At 37.2% G+C, this 20,574-nt stretch overlaps 1 protein-coding gene and 4 non-coding genes across 5 annotated transcripts in view; 1 reads left to right on the top strand and 4 right to left on the bottom strand.

Moving 5' to 3' along the window:
• Window positions 1-50: 50 nt before the first annotated feature.
• LOC139979423 (receptor-type tyrosine-protein phosphatase F-like) overlaps window positions 51-20,574 on the top strand; it is a 48,033-nt gene continuing 27,509 nt past the window's right edge. The window contains exons 1-19 of the mRNA XM_071990197.1: window positions 51-68; window positions 859-1,096; window positions 1,559-1,632; window positions 2,637-2,883; window positions 3,447-3,541; window positions 4,306-4,528; window positions 5,335-5,411; window positions 6,971-7,220; window positions 7,381-7,457; window positions 7,962-8,205; window positions 9,069-9,145; window positions 13,383-13,629; window positions 14,949-15,025; window positions 15,587-15,830; window positions 16,390-16,466; window positions 17,035-17,278; window positions 17,860-17,936; window positions 19,336-19,579; window positions 19,873-19,949. Of these exons, the coding sequence (XP_071846298.1) occupies window positions 51-68; window positions 859-1,096; window positions 1,559-1,632; window positions 2,637-2,883; window positions 3,447-3,541; window positions 4,306-4,528; window positions 5,335-5,411; window positions 6,971-7,220; window positions 7,381-7,457; window positions 7,962-8,205; window positions 9,069-9,145; window positions 13,383-13,629; window positions 14,949-15,025; window positions 15,587-15,830; window positions 16,390-16,466; window positions 17,035-17,278; window positions 17,860-17,936; window positions 19,336-19,579; window positions 19,873-19,949 (2,907 nt within the window). The remainder of the gene's footprint in view (window positions 69-858; window positions 1,097-1,558; window positions 1,633-2,636; window positions 2,884-3,446; window positions 3,542-4,305; window positions 4,529-5,334; window positions 5,412-6,970; window positions 7,221-7,380; window positions 7,458-7,961; window positions 8,206-9,068; window positions 9,146-13,382; window positions 13,630-14,948; window positions 15,026-15,586; window positions 15,831-16,389; window positions 16,467-17,034; window positions 17,279-17,859; window positions 17,937-19,335; window positions 19,580-19,872; window positions 19,950-20,574) is intronic.
• Window positions 10,728-10,809, bottom strand: Trnal-aag (transfer RNA leucine (anticodon AAG)). The gene has a single exon. It is a non-coding gene; the product is annotated as a tRNA-Leu (tRNA).
• Window positions 11,450-11,531, bottom strand: Trnal-aag (transfer RNA leucine (anticodon AAG)). The gene has a single exon. It is a non-coding gene; the product is annotated as a tRNA-Leu (tRNA).
• On the bottom strand, window positions 12,162-12,243 carry Trnal-aag (transfer RNA leucine (anticodon AAG)). The gene has a single exon. It is a non-coding gene; the product is annotated as a tRNA-Leu (tRNA).
• Window positions 12,767-12,848, bottom strand: Trnal-aag (transfer RNA leucine (anticodon AAG)). Its single transcript has one exon. It is a non-coding gene; the product is annotated as a tRNA-Leu (tRNA).

The raw sequence follows: 20,574 nt of genomic DNA, 5'->3' as shown, positions 1-20,574 counted from the left end.
GGAGAGGAGTTTCTTTGGATGGGTGAGGGTTGCGGTTGGGAAGCATGAAAATGAATAAATGGTTTTGGGTAATTGTGCACATTTTATTGTTATTTAGGGATGTGCTTTAGGTAAGAGAATTAAAAAAAAAAAAAAAGGTAGAAAAAATTGTTCCTCACACCATTCTCGACAAGCAAGGAAAGAGGAAAAGTCCTGTAAAAATAGATCCGGGCTACCATTTTCCAAATGTGTGATATCATATAGTTCCAATATAGGGAGAGAAATCTTTCCTTTTTTCTTTCTTTTCATGTCTATAATTTCAGAGTGAATCTATCAGTTTGATCTTTGTATCACATTTATTAGTATTTAACAGTTTTTTTGGCAAATATACCACTTCTAACGATAGAAAGAAAATAGTAAATTAAGAATGACCACTAAGATTTTAATCAACTTAGATAACTTTTTGATGTTATTTTTCGAATTTAATTTAAGTCATCTATCTTACACCGGTAAATGATGGGGTACGAAAATCCTGAAAATCGCGAACACAAAATTGCCAATAGCTGATTAAATTGTGATTTTTCAATAACATTTTTAAGGGGAAAACAGTGTGCTCCATTTGGGTAGATGGGGTTAAATGGATCGCATGATCACAACAAATAAAGATCCCTTGATGTTTCTAAAACAGATTATTTAAAAACTGTGTGACTTCTTTGTGCATTCTGTTCCACAAATTCCTTTGAGACTATATAACAACTGCACACCGTCGACTTCCAAATTTTCCATCACAGACCCAGTGATATAAGCACTCTATATAACGTGTACGAATTTATATATTTCAGTCTCTTTCTTTTTGTTATTATTTCTATTTTTCTTTAGTTCCCAGATGAAGGATCAGATTGGCCTAAGTGTTCATCCGTACCATTTCGTCTACAAGCAAATATTCGTCTACCAAAAACTCCTTCATATGTGAAAACATTTCTAGGAAACTCAAACGAACTTGTAGTTGATAAACTAACGAGTTGCGAGCAATATTTTTTTACAGTGAAGGTCTTGGGCTCTGACGGTATCCTTGGTCCAGCGTCTGCAGAGAAAAATAATATAACAGATAGTCATGGTAAGACCACACGCTTTCATAATAAATAATATTTACCCTCCTAATGTGTCTTTCCTAACTCCGTTCTCCCCCACTCACCCACTGCCACTCACTCACCAGTCGCCGCCCGCCCGCCCGCCCGCCCGCCCGCCCGCCCGCCCGCCCGCCCGCCCGCCCGCCCGCCCGCCCGCCCGCCCGCCCGCCCGCCCGCCCGCCCGCCCGCCCGCGTATGTTTACGTCCCATTTGCTATCCTGTACTATCCGACGGCCTATATTACGTGGTTTAATTGTGATTTCTGTGGTAATCGACTATCTCCTACAAATTATAGCGATTGTTTTTACTTTCTGTTTTTAGGTTCTGTCAATTGAAAAAGTTACCTGTCCAGCAACGCTAAATACATGAACTCTTATCGGACTGAGGGTTTGAAAATAAAATATATGATCACATTATAAATGGTACTTGCATGTTTCTGTCCTCCCCAGATCCTACAAAGTCCCCCGTACTAAAGAAAGTCGTTCAGAAGGGTTCGGACTCTGTAGTGAGAGCAACGTGGTCGGTAGGTGGTATCACAGTTTAAGGAGATTTTCGTAAATAACATATTGATTTAACATATATGTATATATGCCTGTTAATACTATTGCAAATTCTACTACATTCACAAATCTTTCCTCGCCTCCGTTTTATCGTTCCATTGTACACTCCTATAATGATATCAAGCATTTGTCTGGCTCGAAACGATCTCAATCCGCTGTTATAATCAAAACTTTTTAATCAACGACTTCAGCCCAGAATTGTAAATGCAAATTAAGTTAGGCCTATACATCTTTACTAATAGTCTTCAAGTTTAAGGTTACGGATATTATTAAGCAAAGAAAGTGAACTCGCTGGCGCGTGGTCATTCATCGCAGGTGACTGCATGGACAAATACATAACATATTTAGTGTTTAAATCTTTCCGTTTATAGACGGCAAAAAATATGATAACTTACGATACCTCATTAATTCTTTTATTATGTAGCAAAAGCACACGGAAAGTTTGTGTATTTCTACAGCATATTTTAATATACTTTATTCGCATGCACTAACAGCATATAGTGAACGTTGTTTTGTTGCGCTTCAAGTAATACAATTTCATCATTTCTGAAGAAAACCGTAAGGCGTGCAGTTGAAATATTTAAAACATTCTTGTAAACGCTGTTCTCCGTTCTTCCTTGTGCCTTTTTCTAAGGATTAACATTTCGTATATTAGTCCAATATGTTAAAATCGTTGAAAAATAGCAAATAACTATAATGTCAATTGATCGAATCGTAGAGTATGCAAAAAGTGAGTATAATACACATGTTATTGGAATCGTTAAAATATTACAATCCTTCAAAAAATTCGGCAATGTTTTGACATTTTGAGAGTAATTTACCTCATCAAAACTTTTTGCAATTCATTTGATTTTTTTACATGTAAGTTACTAAATATATTTGATTTAAATAAACGCATTTTCTTTATCTTTCGACAATTTTCTCCCTCTCTCTTTCTCCCTCTTTTCCTCTATCATTTTTTATTCAGTATGTGAAAACAGGAACTCAATGTAACCCAGCGAAACCCTTCCATTATAACCTGTATTACGTTTCGACAGAGGTACTGGATTTCGGCAAAAAGGATTTCCGTAACAGTTTTGCGGGGAACAATATTGGTGCTAATCTGGGAGGGTTGAGACCATGTACTGAGTACAAAGTATACATGACTATTTCGAACTATGCCGAAAGAGAAAGTCCAGACAGTAATGCTTTGGTCGTTAAAACAACAGGCCCGGGTGAGTCTAAACTGTCAGTCTTCTTTATCATGAGTGTATAGCATAACTATATAGCATTAAAGAAGATTTTGAACGTTTATAGATCATTATGACGTCACACATGGCTTTATTCGACTTACCTGACAGATACAATTCAGTTCTGGCCATGTCATTTGTTGCAAGTCGTTTTTCTTTCTTCTTACAACTCCATCATTATATTTTGAAATAAGACTTAAACGAAAACACTACTACATGATTGCTATTTTTTTGTGTCATACTGACACTCTATAAGATGTAAACTTTTTTAAATATGGCGCCCTCGTTACACCAAAGGACTGCATGGCGAGGGGGGGGGGGTGGTGGAGGCGGGGTATAAAAGATTCTACATGCCCCATTGCTGAATCAAACAAGTATAGGCCTATACCTATAACAAGCTCGCAGTGCATAGATCATAATAATATAGTGTAACGATAGGACTATATCTCGTTACCCAGATGTATAGTGAGCAGTCATTGAAAACTTCATTCATAACTTGGGAGGTTTTTGTTTTTAATTTGTGCATTATTTTTTTAATTCTTTTGTAGCTCCGTCGGCCATAACGACATCTCCGCAAATCACATCAATAACAAGGATAGTATTAGATGAAAACTCGAAAGGGCGATTGTTCATAGAATGGGAAGTAAGTTGATCTCATTTCATGAGCAATATGCTCTTAAAAAGTGATTTTGATTTCTTAGGGAAGGGAATTGCAAAACTATCCTTTGCCAAAGACCGTACAAGTTTTTATGCCAATTATACCAAATTAAAATATAAATACGCTTCAAACAGCCTTTATTCTCAAGAACACACCATGGTGATTTCTGAAATATTAATTAAATACCGTTTGAAGTTAATTTTAAGTTAGCCATTTTATCCTTTAAGGTGCTAGAATTAGATAACAAAATGGTCAGGTATACGGTATAGCCTATGAAACTTCACCTTACTGTTTTCACTGCCAAAGTTACTGTACGAAACTGAGATTGCTTGTCGTTTTGTGTAACTCCATTTACCGTCTATACTGGGAATTTGGCCTACATGGACAAATAAACTCCTCAGGAAAAGTTTTATTTTATTTTTTTAAGTAAAATACTGAATTTGATGACCGTTAACCATGCAGAGTATTATTCTTATTTCTGAACCGCAATCTAAAACACATATTTGACTATTTATAATAATAATTTCTTCATATGGGTATATTTGATATATTCTATATATCACGTTAAATTCATCGCTTTTCCGCATTTTGGCTTCGTTTCGTAATGAGATATTTTGACTTAGAAAACTCTTCAGGTTCTAGTCAAAATGTTCTTTTGAAGTTAATATAATGATCTCTTTATTTGAGTATCGTGTTTAATGATTGATAAAACTATATTGTGGTTCATTTTCTTACTCCATATGATTTAGTTTGATGACCAGCCAGTGGTCTGTGCCTATAGCTTTGTGATTTATGCCAAGGCAGAGAATTCCGAGAATGTGCTGGAGCAGGTTATTTGGGGAGGTGCAAGGGAGGCGAACGTTACTGGTTTAGAACACTGTACCGTCTATGAAGTTTATATGAAGGCAAAAAATCAAGATGGCGATCTCGGTCCAGAAGGCAACAAAGAATCGGAGAGAACAAGCTCTGATAGTAAGTATATAGATTGGAAAGACTGTCTCGTCAGAATTTTAGATGTCATTACGACAGTGGTTTGTTTGCGTACACTCTTCTGTATAAATTTGGATCAGATTACTTCGCAATGAGGCTTAGCAATCGGGAGGTTACGGGTTCTATACCCGGAAGGGTCATAGTAAGGTGGGTTTTTCATCCCAAGAGCAATCTACGGTTTTCCCATCTGAAATCACTTTCTAAAAAAAGAAAATCCAAATTTGAGTTAAAATGTTGAATTGGAAGCCACCCGACGTGTAAGCTGAAATCCATAAACACTTGCGGGTTTTCCCCACATTTGCGGTCGCTCAAAGCGTCGTAAAAATAACTGCTGATGATTATTACTATATTAATAATATTATTATTATTATTAATATTATTATTATTATTATTATATTATTATTATACATAAAACTTCACAAATAATAATTACCATATATCAACAACAAAAAAGGACACCCACACTTAATAATTCCACCTTTCAGAAGTACGTAATTAGCTTATATGAATAATTCGTTTCGAATCTTCCCAAATATGTCACACGTCCTTGCCCTATTTACGTTAGCATTATTTGTTTTGAATGAAGCTTGATAAAATATTAATTCAACAAACTGTATATAGTAATTTCGAAACTATACACAACATTTCACACTTTTCGTTTTCATTTGCAAACAACAAACGCCTGACATTGTATTTACGTTCAATTTGGCGAGTCATCGTACAATTTTCATTCACAAATGTATATATACATTAATATGATGTAAGTTCCTTATATATTTAATCAACAGAACCGGATAATCCGCCCACATTGACATCCCTGGCAGCTTTGGAAGGCGATAAGGGTAAATTAAAGTTGAAATGGGAGGTAAGTCCGTACAAATTTGTCACGAAATCGTCACCATTTTCTATAAAGTGGATTTTGCATTTGTAAACAAGAGTGTGTATTCTTTCTCTTCACTTGAATTAAACACACGACACGAACGAACTCAACAGAGAACGAAATGTTGTTTTATCAAATAAGATTTGTTGGTTTATCGTTATTCATTTGCTATTAATAACAGAAAATTCAATGAATTGGAACACTATTGATTTCTAGCATGAATGATATCCGTCTACTTTAACGGTTTGGGTGGAATAAATGTTTACCTTAAAAGTCGCTCGCAGAGTAAACAGTTAAATATAGGAGGGAAACACATTCTTTGCTTAGGTATATATATAATAGTCATAGAGTTTGACATATAACACATACAGATATTAGCAAAAGTTCAACTTTGGCACCTCGAAAAGTGGCAAAATATATACGTACGGGTTTATTGTGGGGGCATTGTGGTCAAGTAGTTAAGGCAGTGGACTGGTGATCTAAGGACGATAGGTTCATGTCCTGGTCAGATCATTGCGTTTTGTCCTTGGGCAAGGCACTTTATCTCCATTGCTTCTCTTCACCCAGGTGTATAAATGGGGACTTGCGAGGTGACTTGCGAGGTAAATATAGTTGTGTGCGCCGGTTTGTGGCTGCACCATATATGGGAAGTCCCCTGGGGGACACGTAGATGTGGTGCAATGTAGTGCCCCAGGAGAGATTGGTTGAATTGTGCACACTTTGATGTGTGGGTGTGACAAGTTACCAATGACCAGGGTTAAGTTGCAAAGTCGTGTGAGAGGGCCTTGACCTTGAACAAGACTGTAAACCTGCGTCAGGAGTGTCAAGTTGACACATATGGCGTGTTATAAGACTGTGGCCACTTTATTATTTTTTTTTTATTGAATCTTGTTTCATCAAAAACTTGGGACACTTGGTTCCTCTTTAACCAAGGGATACCATGTAGAATAAATACATGCTTCTCAAGGACAATAGAAACCAAGAAAACGTCCTTATGGACCTAAGCAACCGAAAAAATCATGCAAGGTATACAGAACTGCGGTTTCAGACTTGCTTCCCCGGTCCACCCACCTCCCCCCCCCCCCCCCCCCCATCGTAAAAAATGGTTCTGCGAGGTTCGATATTCCAAGTAAGTTATGGGTAAAACTGAGACCGTAGAAATATGTGTAGGTCACATGGACTAAGTGACGGATCTTGGATTATATATAGGGGGATTCGCTCAGGGGTAGTTGGAGCCACTCCCTAATGTAGGGAGGTCTGGGAGCGTCTCTCCGCCAGACAAAATAATACAATAGACATTATATGATGGTGCATTCTGATTCATATTTAGACTATAAATTACGTCTATAACGTAAGGTTGTGCTACTTAATACTTTGAATTGTTTTGTAAGGTTGAAAAATGGGGGGGGGGGGAGGGGGGGGGTGGGGGAGTACACCACCACACCCTATACCAAAACTGGATCCACGCCTGGATTTGAATACCGCTCTAACAAATAATGTTTTTTCTTCAACCTATATAACTTTTAACAATTGAATTTCCTCAGTTTAAAGACACCAGCCATTTGAAGTGTCCTGCGTCACTGGGTTTTAAGTTCATAATTCACTACCGGAACTTGAAACATGGTCCTACATCGAATATGTCATCGGTGGTGATACCGGATAACACTTTACGATCCGTCCATATCAGTGGATTACACAGGTGTACCGAGTATGAGCTCGCTATTGGTGTGGTCAATGCCGTGGGTGTTGAAAGTAATCTAGGGACCACAATGAGAAAATATACCTTCTCTGAAAGTAAGAATTCCACTTTTAGTTTTTATTTCGTCTCGTTATATTCCTAATGATGAACACAAATAACACAAGACACTTGTAATATATTAGCTTTTCATACGACAAATTTACCTTAAAGAAATTGCAGATGAATGAATTTTTTTTTAAATTTCCCTTAATACAGAACCTGACATTCCACCGAAAATACTGTCAGTTGAAAAAGTGCCAGGAGATGGAACGAAGCTTCTTGTCACATGGGAGGTACGGCCTTACTTGAAATACATGCTTGAAGAAACATCTCATCTGTTCCATTATTTTGTCCTAGTATATATATATATATATATATATATATATATATATAAACCCTTTCGTTTCATCCGGACCTTCTTATTCAATATTCTTGTCAGTGTTGTTTATTGTTGTGTAATGTTTCTTGTCATTCATCATGAACATGATTGTTTACAACTCCATAAGGAAAATTTGAGGATCTTCATAGTCATGTGATCATGCTTCATCCTGTATAACGATTCGGGTGAAATGTTGTCTTGCATTTTGTTAATCATTTTGTTAAAGATTTGATTTATCGGTCCTCTTGCAAACTTTCATTCTGAATGATTTTGCTTCAGAGGTATTTAGGTTCAAAAGTGTCCTTTTACAGAGAAAAAAATAAAATCAGAGGCGGATTTTTTTTTTTAATGCTAAAATTATGATGTGTTTTGAATGATTTTCTTCTACTAAACTTAAAATAATATTTTTGTTTCACAGTTTAAGGGAGCCGACGAATTACATTGTGATCCATCTAAGGGCTATGGCTATCGAATTTACTACTCCTCGGGAGAGAATACATCGTATGCTGGGAGCATGAACATCACGAACCAAAAACTGACGAAGGCAACCTTGCTGGGCTTGCATGAATGCACAGAATACAGCATAAGCATGACTGTAATAAACATAGCCGAGGTGGAAAGCGATCAAGGAACGCCGTTGAAGCAAGTCACTGATTCACAGAGTGAGTATTTACATCAGTAAACAGAGAAGCAGGGAAATGAGTTTGGATTATTCAGATGAACCTCCTTCCTCAAATGAAAAAAAAAAATTGTTTTAATTTTCCGATTGAATATAACCTGTAACTTAAAATCAGGTTCTCATGTAATAATCACCCTCCGCCCACCCCACCCCCTCCGCCCACCCCATCCCCTCCGCCATCCCCATACCATCCTCCCTAATTGTACCAATAAAAACACTCTTACTTGATTAATAAAATAACTATAGGTGTAGTGCAATGAACAATAGGAAGTTGCATGGCGAGCATGCCTGACGAGAGAGGGTCAGTGGAATATCATCCCATGGGACCGGGTCAGTTAGGGTGCCTAACTATATTATAGTTATGGAAAAATGAAGCTTGCAACTTGGGGCCTGGCTCTCAACACCCCTGGAAGTAATGGAGGGAGGGAGGGAGTGGGGGGGGGGGTGCGTGGGTGTACAATGTGGAGTTACAGTTTACAGGAATAAATCCTGCAGTAGTTACTGAATGAGGGGAGTGAGTACAGCATTGAGATGAAGACGGGACGGGATGCAGGGGTGGATCTAGGAGTGGCAAAGTGGAAAATTGGATGAACTTTGAAGGTTTTTTTTTCTGTCAGGGCACGCATCTGAATTTGGCACATGTGAAAGAAGTACCCACAAGGTAACTTTAATAAAGATAAGGGGGATGGGTAGTATGGCAAGACGTCCAATTTTCACCACAGTTTAACGCTACTGGAATTTATTGCTATAGGATTACATATTAGCCAACCAACAAAAGAATGTAACATCACATTATATTGTTTTCATTTTATTCTTCTCTTTATTTTTCATCATTTTTATTGTCAGATCCGGAAATTGCACCTAAAATAAAGTCCATTGCACCCATTAAGAGAACTACAGATCAACTCCTAGTAACGTGGACGGTAAGAAACATGACCAATTTTATTTATTACATTCCCATTTAGAATCAAACGGGACTTTGAAGCAGTTTGACGATTCTTAATCTGTAAGCTATCCTTACCCAGACCTTTAAAGAGAAATACATGCTTACCTACTACAAAAAGCATGAGAGTGTATATGTAAATATGTACAACTTTCGATGGTGTTTCGATGCTAGCAATGATCCTGTTGGGGACAAGGTCTAGCTGGAACATAACAGTATAATAGAAATACAATGTGGTGTATATGCAGCATCGTTATTAAATGCTGGGAGGGGCAAGGACTGAGCGATGTAAGAGGTCGGTTGTTCTAGTTTTCATATTTTTATTCAGCTATTGTTGAGCTGTATAAGTGCAAAACGGATTCATAGTTTGCCCAAAGCAAACGGTCAGGGTTGTAGCCCCTGGTTCCCCATTCATCATTTACACAGACTTGTAAAAAATAGTGAGTTTTGTGACAATTCTTCAACAAGACTAAACAATTTACTTCTCGTTATCCTATCTTCACTTTTCTCATCAACCTTGCTACTCTATCACTGCATTGCCAGCAACGATGTTAAAGTTAGGTTTAGGCCTATGTGGCAATCACAATTAATGCACTTAATCTTTCTTCTTTGTTAAGTAGGTATTTTACTTTTATATTTTTTATATATATATTTTTTTACGGTGAACCTAAACAATTCGTTTAAAGAGAACAAGGTAGATATTATAGGTCATTTTACAAAGTGTTTTAGAAACAGCCATGGTATACCCCATATGTGTTGAGGAATAGAACAATTCAGTAACTAAGGGAGAAGAAATACAAATCCAAACACAAGAGTCACGGTAATGTAATTCGGTTTTATTGCTCAAGACTCCAATCTTGTCGCAAAGCAATGATATATTCCATTTTGAATCAAAAATTTTCATTGAATGTGTTCGGTAAGTGTTTCATATATATGTCTCTTTATCACATAATACAAAAATGATGCTTGAGCGTGCTTTTCATTTACTATACAACAAGCTAAATATGTATATATATATATATATATATATATATATATATATATATATATATATATATATATATATATATATATATATTTGAGTCTTCATATAGCGAAAAACGATCTTGGAAAACACAACACACTCATGATTTTTGTTATCACTCAAGTGTAACCGGTAGGTTTAGCCGTGCGTTATATCCTTTTGAAATGTCCTTGTTCGCGTCACGATTTTCGCAACTTTGCCTCAAACCAACTTGAAGAAGAATAAAAACTGTCTGCCTGAAGATGGCGTGGTAATCGACACTGCATAACAGTATTTTCAACAGAAGGTCCAAATGATTGAGGTAGGCCATTTTGCCTTTTTCTATTCTCGAATAATTGATAAACATGAAGCCAGTTTCTATAAATATTATCTTGTAAAAATCAGGTAATTTAGGTAGAACTTCTACTACGTTATAAAAATAAACACGATTGCATATGCTTGTTCCAGTTTGTATCTTTCACGTGATTCAAATGTTTGCCGTGTAACGATGTGTTATGTGTAACGATTCCACACCACCGGATTCTGTAAAAAGATACTCTGGCAGCGGTGGGATTCGAACCCACGCCATCGAAATGACTGGTGCCTTAAACCAGCGCCTTAGACCGCTCGGCCACGCTACCCATGTGAAATTATTGTAGACGAACAAATACTCATCGCAGTCTAATTGCTAAAGAAAGATGATTTTTGTCTATTAAGTATATAACCTGACAGAAACAGTCTGCATGTTCTAAAAATAGCAGATTACGTACATCGTAAGACTTCTTATCTCATTTTAGGTCATGTCACTGGCATGATTTTGTTTACGTTACAAAGGATTATTTAGAATATAAATCACGATTTACACGATAAACACGATTGCATATTCTTGTTCCATGTTGAAAATGTTGATCTTTTACATATATGGTATGGATACCTTGTACATACAATATGATTTCATATTATTTGCCCTGTGAATGTAGTTATACTTAACCCAAAAATCAAAATATTATCAAACTTTACTTACATGCTGATATTTATATTGGTAATACTTTCAAACCATTTGAATGTAAAAGGTGATGATAACACTGGAGGCGTGTATGCGAATTACACTTTATCTGAAGTCATTTTCAGTATCAAAACACATACTAAGTAAGTAATGTCACTTTTATATTTTGTAGAACTCATTTTTACCACGAGTTACTGTTCATTAATCAGGTAAGATGATTCAAATGTTTGAGAGTGTGACTATTCTACACCACCGGATTTTGTAAAAGGATTCTCTGGCAGCGGTGGGATTCGAACCCACGCCATCGAAATGACTGGTGCCTTAAACCAGCGCCTTAGACCGCTCGGCCACGCTACCCATGTGAAATTATTGTAGACGAACAAATACTCATCGCAGTATCATTGCTAAAAAAAAGATGATTTTTGTCTTTTTTAGTATACTCTGACAGAAACAGTCATGTCCGCATGTTCTAAAAATAGAAGATTACGTAATATCGCAAGACTTCTGATCTCATTTTCGGTCATGACACTGGTATGAGTTTGTGTGCGTTACAAACGATTATTTAGAATATACATCATGATTAACACGATAAACACGATTGCATATTCTTGTTCTATTTTGAAAATGTGTATCTTTCACATATATGGCATGGATACCTTGTACATACAATATGATTTCATATAAGTTGCCCTGTGATATGTAGTAATATTTATACAAACAATTTAAAATATTACTTAACTTTACTTACATGCTGATATTTATATTTGTAATACGTAAAAGGTTATGATAACACTGGAAGTATGCGAAGTACTCATTACCTGAAGTCATTTCCTTCAGTATCAAAACACATTATTAGTAAGTAATGTCAATTTTATATTTTGTAGAACTCATTTTTACCACGAATTACTGTTCATTAATCAGGTAAGATGATCAAAATGTTTGTCAGTGTGACTGTTCCACACCACCGGATTTTGTAAAAGGATACTCTGGCAGCGGTGGGATTCGAACCCACGCCATCGAAATGACTGGTGCCTTAAACCAGCGCCTTAGACCGCTCGGCCACGCTACCCATGTGAAATTATTGTAGACGAACAAATACTCATCGCAGTATCATTGCTAAAGAAAGATGATTTTTGTCTATTAAATATACTCTGACAGAAACAGTCAGGTATGCATGTTCTAAAAATAGAAGATTACGTATACCTTAAGACTTCTGATCTCATTTTCGGTCATGACACTACAGTATGATGATTTTAAGTGCGTTACAAAGGATTATTTAGAATATAAATCACTATTTACACGATAAACACGATTGCATATGCTTGTTCATTTTGAAAATGTTTATCTTTTACATATATGGTATGGATACCTTGTACATACAATATGATTTCATATTATATGCCCTGTGATATGTAGTTATACTTAAAGTCATTTTCCTTTAGTATCAAAACAAATTATTAGTAAGTAATGTCACTTTTATATTTTGTAGAACTCATTTATACCACGAATTACTGTTCATTAATCAGGTAAGATGATTCAAATGTTTGACAGTGTGATTATTCCACACCACCGGATTTTGTAAAAGGTTACTCTGGCAGCGGTGGGATTCGAACCCACGCCATCGAAATGACTGGTGCCTTAAACCAGCGCCTTAGACCGCTCGGCCACGCTACCCATGTGAAATTATTGTAGACGAACAAATACTCATCGCAGTATCATTGCTAAAGAAAGATGATTTTTGTCTATTAAGTATACTCTGATAGAAACAGTCAGGTCTGCCATGTTCTAAAACTAGAAGATCACGTTTACCGTATTATAAGACTTCTATTCTCATTTTCGGTCATGACACTAGTATGATTTTGTGTGCGTACAATCGATTATTCAGAATATAAATCACATCCAAATGGCAAAACCTCACATGTTGATTAAGTCTATTCACGTCATGAATGTAAAATATCCAGTTTGTGGAATATGAGAGCATTAAATAACTAAGGAGGCGTTGGGACAACGTTTCTCTGTAAAAAGAGAAATTATCGAGGTGTTAAGAATCAGTCGTGATGCTTGCAGACTAATGCATTCTATATAACGACCGATGAAAAAAGATTATAACGTTGAGTGTGAGTGGGTCTGGAAAGGGTGGTGAGGAAGTGATCGGATACATTGCAAGAATAACACATGAAATTAACGATTCTGTTCCTTCTTTTCCAGTTTGAAGGAGAGAAGAAACTTCACTGTAACCCGAAGAAAGGCTATATATTCCATATCTACTATACCTCTAAGTTAGACCCTAAGGATGCAGGGGTAATGAACCAAACAGGACCGACCTCTAAAACATCTATAAAATTGACAGGACTTAAAGGATGCACCGAGTACAGTGTTTCAATGAGTGTTGATAATGCATTGCACCATGAGAGTGTAAAAGAAACACCAGTATCGCAATATACACTCGCTAAAAGTAAGTATTTCTATATTAGCCCGACTTTAGCTCCTGAGTATCTGATTATAGCTGTGAGTGTCTGATTATAGCTGTGAGTATCTGATTATGCTCTGAGTATCTGATTATAGCTCTGAGTATCTGATCATAGGTCTGAGTATCTGATTATAGCTCTGAATATCTGATTAAAGCTCTGAGTATCTGATTATAGCTCTGAGTATCTGATTAAAGCTCTGAGTATCTGATTATAGCTCTGAGTATCTGATTATAGCTGTGAGTATCTGATTATAGCTCTGAGTATCTGATTATAGCTCTGAGTATATGATTATAGCTGTGAGTATCTGATTACAGCTGTGAGTATCTGATTATAGCTGTGAGTATCTGATTATAGCTGTTAGTATTTGATTATAGCTCTGAGTATCTGATTATAGCTCTGAGTATCTGATTATAGCTGTGAGTGTCTGATTATAGCTCTGAGTATCTGATTATAGTTCTGAGTATCTGATTATAGCTCTGAGTATCTGATTGAAGCTCTGAGTATCTGATTATAGCTCCCGAGTATCTGATTATAGCTCCCGAGTATCCGATTATAGCTCCTGAGTATCAGATTATAGCTGTGAGTATCTGATTATAGCTGTGAGTATCTGATTATAGCTCTGAGTACTGATTATAGCTCTGAGTATCTGTTATGCATATATTATCAGCTTGTGATGTAGGCTACTAGTGGGTACTCATGGTTTATACCAATGATGTACCAGTGGTACATGCCCGGTGTGCCAGTGATGTGCCAATGGTGTACCAGTGGTGCATGAACAGTGTACCAGTGATGTACTACTTGTGTACCAGTGGTGCATGAGCGGTGTACCAGTGATGTGCCAATTGTGTACCCGTGGTGCGCCAGTTGTTTTCCATGAGTATACCAGTGTTGTGCCATGGTGTACTAGTGATGTACCAGTTGTGTGTCAGTTGCGTATATCAATGGTGCAGTCAACTTGAGTCATGGCGTGGTCGAAGGAGAGGGAAGGGAACTGTTTCTTCTCCATCAGAATCAAAACAGCTTATATCAAGAGAAATGTTCATATTAAATCGTTTTTACACTTCAAAAGAGGTTTTATTACAATGGAGGAGGTAAACTAATCGTATCTTAGTTTGCAATTGAAAATGTAGATGCTTGTTAAATGGGCTTGATATAAAATTCTGTGTTTAGCTAACAGTATATCTAATCAACGCATGTGCTATGCGATCGGGAAATCGAGGAATCGTATCTGAAGGCACCATTTTACACCATTTTTCTACATCAGTTTTCATAACAGTTAAAACAACTTCTATTTCAATTTCAGAACCCAAATCAGGACCTGAAATTACTTCAGTAGTTAGGTCACTGGATGATTCATCAAAACTAACTGTGAATTGGAAGGTATGTGAATGCGATACCGATCTTCGCTTGTATATTCTTTGACTCGGTTTATTTCTTCACGGTTTCGGTTTATATATTCGGTCTGGGTTTATTTCGTTACCATATGTACGTGTAGGTATGTATACATGTATATATACTGTAACTTACTTAACACCGTACAGTATCCAACCTTGAAAAGCAGAATTCTGCTAAAAAAAATTACAAGCTAGTCGAATAACAAGAGCACCCCTAAAATGCTATGTTTTTAAGATCTACTTCTATATTGATATTTCTCGTGCATAAATTGAGATCGTAGTAGCTCTTAAATATTTCATCCTGCCGAGGAAAAGTATTCCCGTACATTTACAACCAGCCCCAGCATGTGAATAAAACATAGTCAATTTTATAAATTTACTCCCCCCCCCCTTCTCCCAACCCCGCCAAAGAAAATTATGAAATCAGCTTTTAAATTAGATTGATGATAATCCTCGCTCTCAAATTTAGTCCAAACTACTTTGTATTCAAAAGTTATCTCTGCAATATTTCTCACGGTTATAATTATATTTTCATTCTTTTTAACAGTTTGAAGGGGAAGACAAATTGCAATGTGATCCCGTCCTTGGTTACAACTTTACTATTTACTACGCCTCTGAGTATGACATGTCAAAGGTCATGACAAAAGTCGTCACAAACAAGTCCCCAAAGACGTTGGTACTCAGCAACCTGACCTCCTGCACAGAGTATCATGTCACAATGTCGGTCACAAACTTTGCTGGATTAGAGGGCTCTCCAAGTGAACCTTTTCGTCAAACAACAAATTCAGATGGTTTGTGATAAAAATAAACAAAATTCCATTTATGAGTTCGGGTTGAGAGTGCAATATTACGAAAATGACACAATGTTCCATTACATTTTTAAAACAAAGGCCGCAAAGTTAAAAAAAAGGTATTTTCATTGATTTTTATACGAATCTGAAACATTTTCCCAAACCTATAACAGATTTATAATGGCTGAAGGCATGCACTAAAGGAAGGTAAAATATGTTTCCACCTACTTGGTATGTTATACTTACCGCTTCGATTTGTCTCTCATTCCATGCAAATTTGTATATTATATAGTGCTTTCGTCAAATTATTGCTACTATGTTATCAGACTGTTGCAACTCCTTGCCGTTAACAATGAAATCGCGAAGTTACTCCGTTTGTTCATCCTTACTAAACAGATCTAGACGTATGAAAAATATCATGGTACCTTGGCGCACCCCATCCCTGCACCCCACAAATCATGATAAAAATGGTTGTAATCTTTTGTGAATCCTTTCTGATGATGCTACTAAGCATGTTTACGCCATTTACAATATTTAAATTTGATATTTGTCTTTATAGCACCTACGGAAGCCCCTAAGATCCTTTCCGTGGTTAGCAAAGAAGATTCTATTAGCGTTATCCTAGTTTCATGGAAGGTAAGTAATGGGTTCTATATGCTTTAGAACTGCAAATAATATTCTTATTTCTTTTCTTTGATTACTTTATTCGTGATGATATGGAGACATAATGAATAGATTATCTGTTAGCTTGTATCAAGTACACGTAAGCAGGTTTGGTCGGTTATTCGACGCTAACTTTACCGGTGCACCATAGGCCAATCAAACAATATACTATAGTATATACGGTAGTTATGGCTATAGCTCATGCTGTAATGCCAAATGCAATCACATGTGTCAAATTTGGAAATTTCTAGCTCATTCAGAGTTAATAAAAATATAATAATAATAATATTACTTTATTTATATAGCGCATTATACGGGCGGTATAATATGAGGGAAAATAGAAAAATAGACAAGAACATGCCCCAGTGAAGAAATATAGTTCGAATATTCAAAATTGTCTTAGATTGGATTTGTTGGTTCTTGATGTGTGCCTTGGTGGAGTGGGGTGGAGGGGGGGGGGAGAGACGGGAGGGGGATTTACAACATATTTAATAGATGTTATTGAATGATTGCCATTCGTTTCTTTGTTTCTTAATTATAGTTCGATGCCTTTGATACGCTGCAGTGTAGTCCAGATAAAGGGTATCGATTTGTTATTTATTACCAATCATTGACTGATGCTAAAGACAAAGGAGTCCGAAATGCCTCAGATCCCGGGGTAATGATATCATCCATCGAACAGTTACAACCATGCACTGACTACATCATCACAGTTGCAGTTATAAACGCTGTCGGTTTGGAAAGCCCGCAGAGCAGTCCATTCAACATCACCACCAAATCTGAGAGTAAGTGAATTAGATAAATAGTGATTCAATTAATTATAGTTCAAGTTAATTAGATTGAACACTCCTTAAAAGTTAGATTGGTCTTGACTGCTAGTCAGAGAGGCAAAGTTTTCAACCAATCAATCTAGCAACCGTGCTTAACTCAATGTCATGTAAGGAGCGCCAATTTCATATTAAGGCACTGATACTGCTGCTTGCCTCTTGATATATGGGTGGGCTTTCAGAGGAGTCTTAAATGTGCCACCCCCTGCCACCCCCTCTCACTACAGGCTCTCGTCTCATCTTTCTTGGTCATAGCTTATCTCGCATCTGATTGTAAATAAATTGCAAAAATATGGTTATTGCATACACTAGAATTTTTTCCCGTAATCTAACTTTTATTTTTCTTGTGTAAAAGTAAGTGCGCATGACGTTTCGATCCTAGAAGGATCTTCTTCAGCCCTCTGAAGAAGATCCTGCTAGGATCTAAACGTCAGGTCTACTTACTTTTACACATTATCTTACACAGGCTCTTTATTGGATAAGCAGTTTGCTAACAGTTTTTGTTTAATTTTGATTTTGACTTTCATTTTCCTTGACAGAGCCGTCGATAGCCCCGACCATAAAGAGTGTTAGTAGACTAAAGAACTCAACAACAGGACTCCGTGTCACATGGAAAGTAAGTACAGAGCTAGTTGAAACATAGTGATGTATCTTTTTTTATTTGTTACGTAAGGAGGTCTAAGTAAGTGTATTTCAAATCATGAGGAAGTTTGCTAAATGTCAAAGCAACGAAAGCTGAACTACTTGCACCTTTTGAAAAGAGTAGAAAAAAGAGCTTCTCATCGTTCCTGTGAAACAGTCTGTAAAGAAAAGTCTGCACCCGAGATGGAGCATGATCACGAAAATCTGAACGACGTTCAATGTACTGTTAACATTCTCTGCTTTGGTCCTTGGTTGGCATATTGCGGTGATATGTAGTCTGCAATGTCAAGATAAGAGAACAGATAAAAACAATGTACTTATTCGCAAATCCTTGAGTGACCGAAAGTGTGAATAGGAAATAGCATGGAATGGGATTAACATGTGAAATCAAGTCCTTCAAAGTACGCATACTATAGGAACCTTTGCTATGAGATTGTATGTGTGTTAATTGTTTACGACGGCTTATTCTGTTGAGTATGTGTGCGATTACAATGTCGCAGTTTGTACAGGTGTTGTATTGACTAACAATGTATACGCTGTGGTGTTCATGTGTGGTTATTGTGACACTGCACATGTGTTGTGTGCGCTGTTCATCCGTTTCGCTGTTCATGTGTGACATCGACTGCTGTGACATCGACTGCTGTGACATCGACTGCTGTGACATCGACTTCTGTGACATCGACTGCTGTGACATCGACTGCTGTGACATCGACTGCTGTGACATCGACTGCTGTGACATCGACTGCTGTGACATCGACTGCTGTGGTTGTGACATCGACTGCTGTGGTTGTGACATCGACTGCTGTGGTTGTGACATCGACTGCTGTGGTTGTGACATCGACTGCTGTGGTTGTGACATCGACTGCTGTGGTTGTGACATCGACTGCTGTGGTTGTGACATCGACTGCTGTGGTTGTGACATCGACTGCTGTGGTTGTGACATCGACTGCTGTGGTTGTGACATCGACTGCTGTGGTTGTGACATCGACTGCTGTGGTTGTGACATCGACTGCTGTGGTTGTGACATCGACTGCTGTGGTTGTGACATCGACTGCTGTGGTTGTGACATCGACTGCTGTGGTTGTGACATCGACTGCTGTGGTTGTGACATCGACTGCTGTGCGGTGATATTGACTGTTGTGACATGTATGGTTGCTATGACAATGCATTAGTGTCGGTATCGTACATAAAAGTGTTACATTCTTTGATGTTTACGTGTGCTTGTATAAACATTATATAATTGTAGTAATGGACTGATAATCATTTTTGGTGTTCATGTTTAAATCATGCCGATGTCATTATTTAATTATTTCTTTGTTATGGATAAAGAAAACCACGATGTTGTGTATATTTTCTGTATTTCCGGTCTATAGTTTGGAGGTAAAGACGGTCTTAGTTGCAATCCATTACTTGGTTACGATATTTTGATTTACTGGTGGCCAGTTGATAACCCCGATAACCGTCAACAAACCAATATATCGGATAACGCGATAACAAGCATGGATATAACGGGACTCACTATGTGCACTGAATACAATGTATCGGCGACTGCAAGAAACTTCGTTGGTGAGGAGTCCGAGTTAAGTCTCCCAGTGACACAGGCTACAGATACTAATGGTGAGCAAAGACGGTGAAGTCGCAAATGGAATATTCTTCTCTTTTCATTTATTAATCACATTTAGCAAATATAAGAAATGGAAGAGAGCATACACATAATAAACAACCAGAAGACTACCAGAAAAAAACCCGGTGGGCTTGTAATAAAGTATATGTTCTCTGACAAAAAGCTTTCCTGCAAAATTCAATGAAAAACTGCATTACACTGGCGCTTTAAAGAAAATGCATTTGTGGGCAGCTTAAATCTTGTACATATGTTTAGTTTAATGATTTATTTATTACTTTTTACACAGACCCTGAAATTCCTCCTAAAGTGACCTCTGTCTCCATCGTTCCTGGATCTGTAACGAGTCTAAAGGTCTTCTGGACGGTAAATAGTCTTCCTGAAATTAAAATAGAAATAACTATGAAAATAAACATTATATAGCTGTTTTATATATATCATGCATTGTTTTACCAGGTGGTTTTTGGTTGGTAACGACGCAGTATAGGCTTTTTGTATGATATATATATACGCATGCACATAGTCCATGGATATCGCATGCATTACAAACTGCCAATGCTCATGATATCACACAATTGCGTTGAATTTTAACATAAAAATTCACGGTATACAGATCAAAGAAACAAACATTGATTACTGATAGCTGTTTCAAAAACCGCAAGAATATTTTTTTAAGGAATAGTCGCCCAGGAAAGAACATGGGCACGAAAACCAAACTACCGAACGACTGACCCGCTTCCAACCCCAGTCCCCTTGCATCGGGACTGTGACTGTGTGATCATCGCCAGGTATGCATCACCATTCCCCTCGAAAGGGAACAGATACTACACATGATCTTAGCCAAAAGGCCGAGAAGCATCTCTTACTGCATGAGGGACTTAAATTAGGTACCAGCCATCTCGAGTTAACTCGCATCGTGTAACACAGCGTGATAGTCTGAACTTACTCTCCCGGGGAACATGAGGACAGTATGGTATGGTTTAATAAGGTA

This window comes from Apostichopus japonicus, chromosome 2 (genome assembly GCF_037975245.1).
Source record: "Apostichopus japonicus isolate 1M-3 chromosome 2, ASM3797524v1, whole genome shotgun sequence".
NCBI classification, from domain to species: Eukaryota; Metazoa; Echinodermata; class Holothuroidea; order Aspidochirotida; family Stichopodidae; genus Apostichopus; species Apostichopus japonicus.
This window is presented reverse-complemented; position numbering and strand designations above follow the sequence as displayed.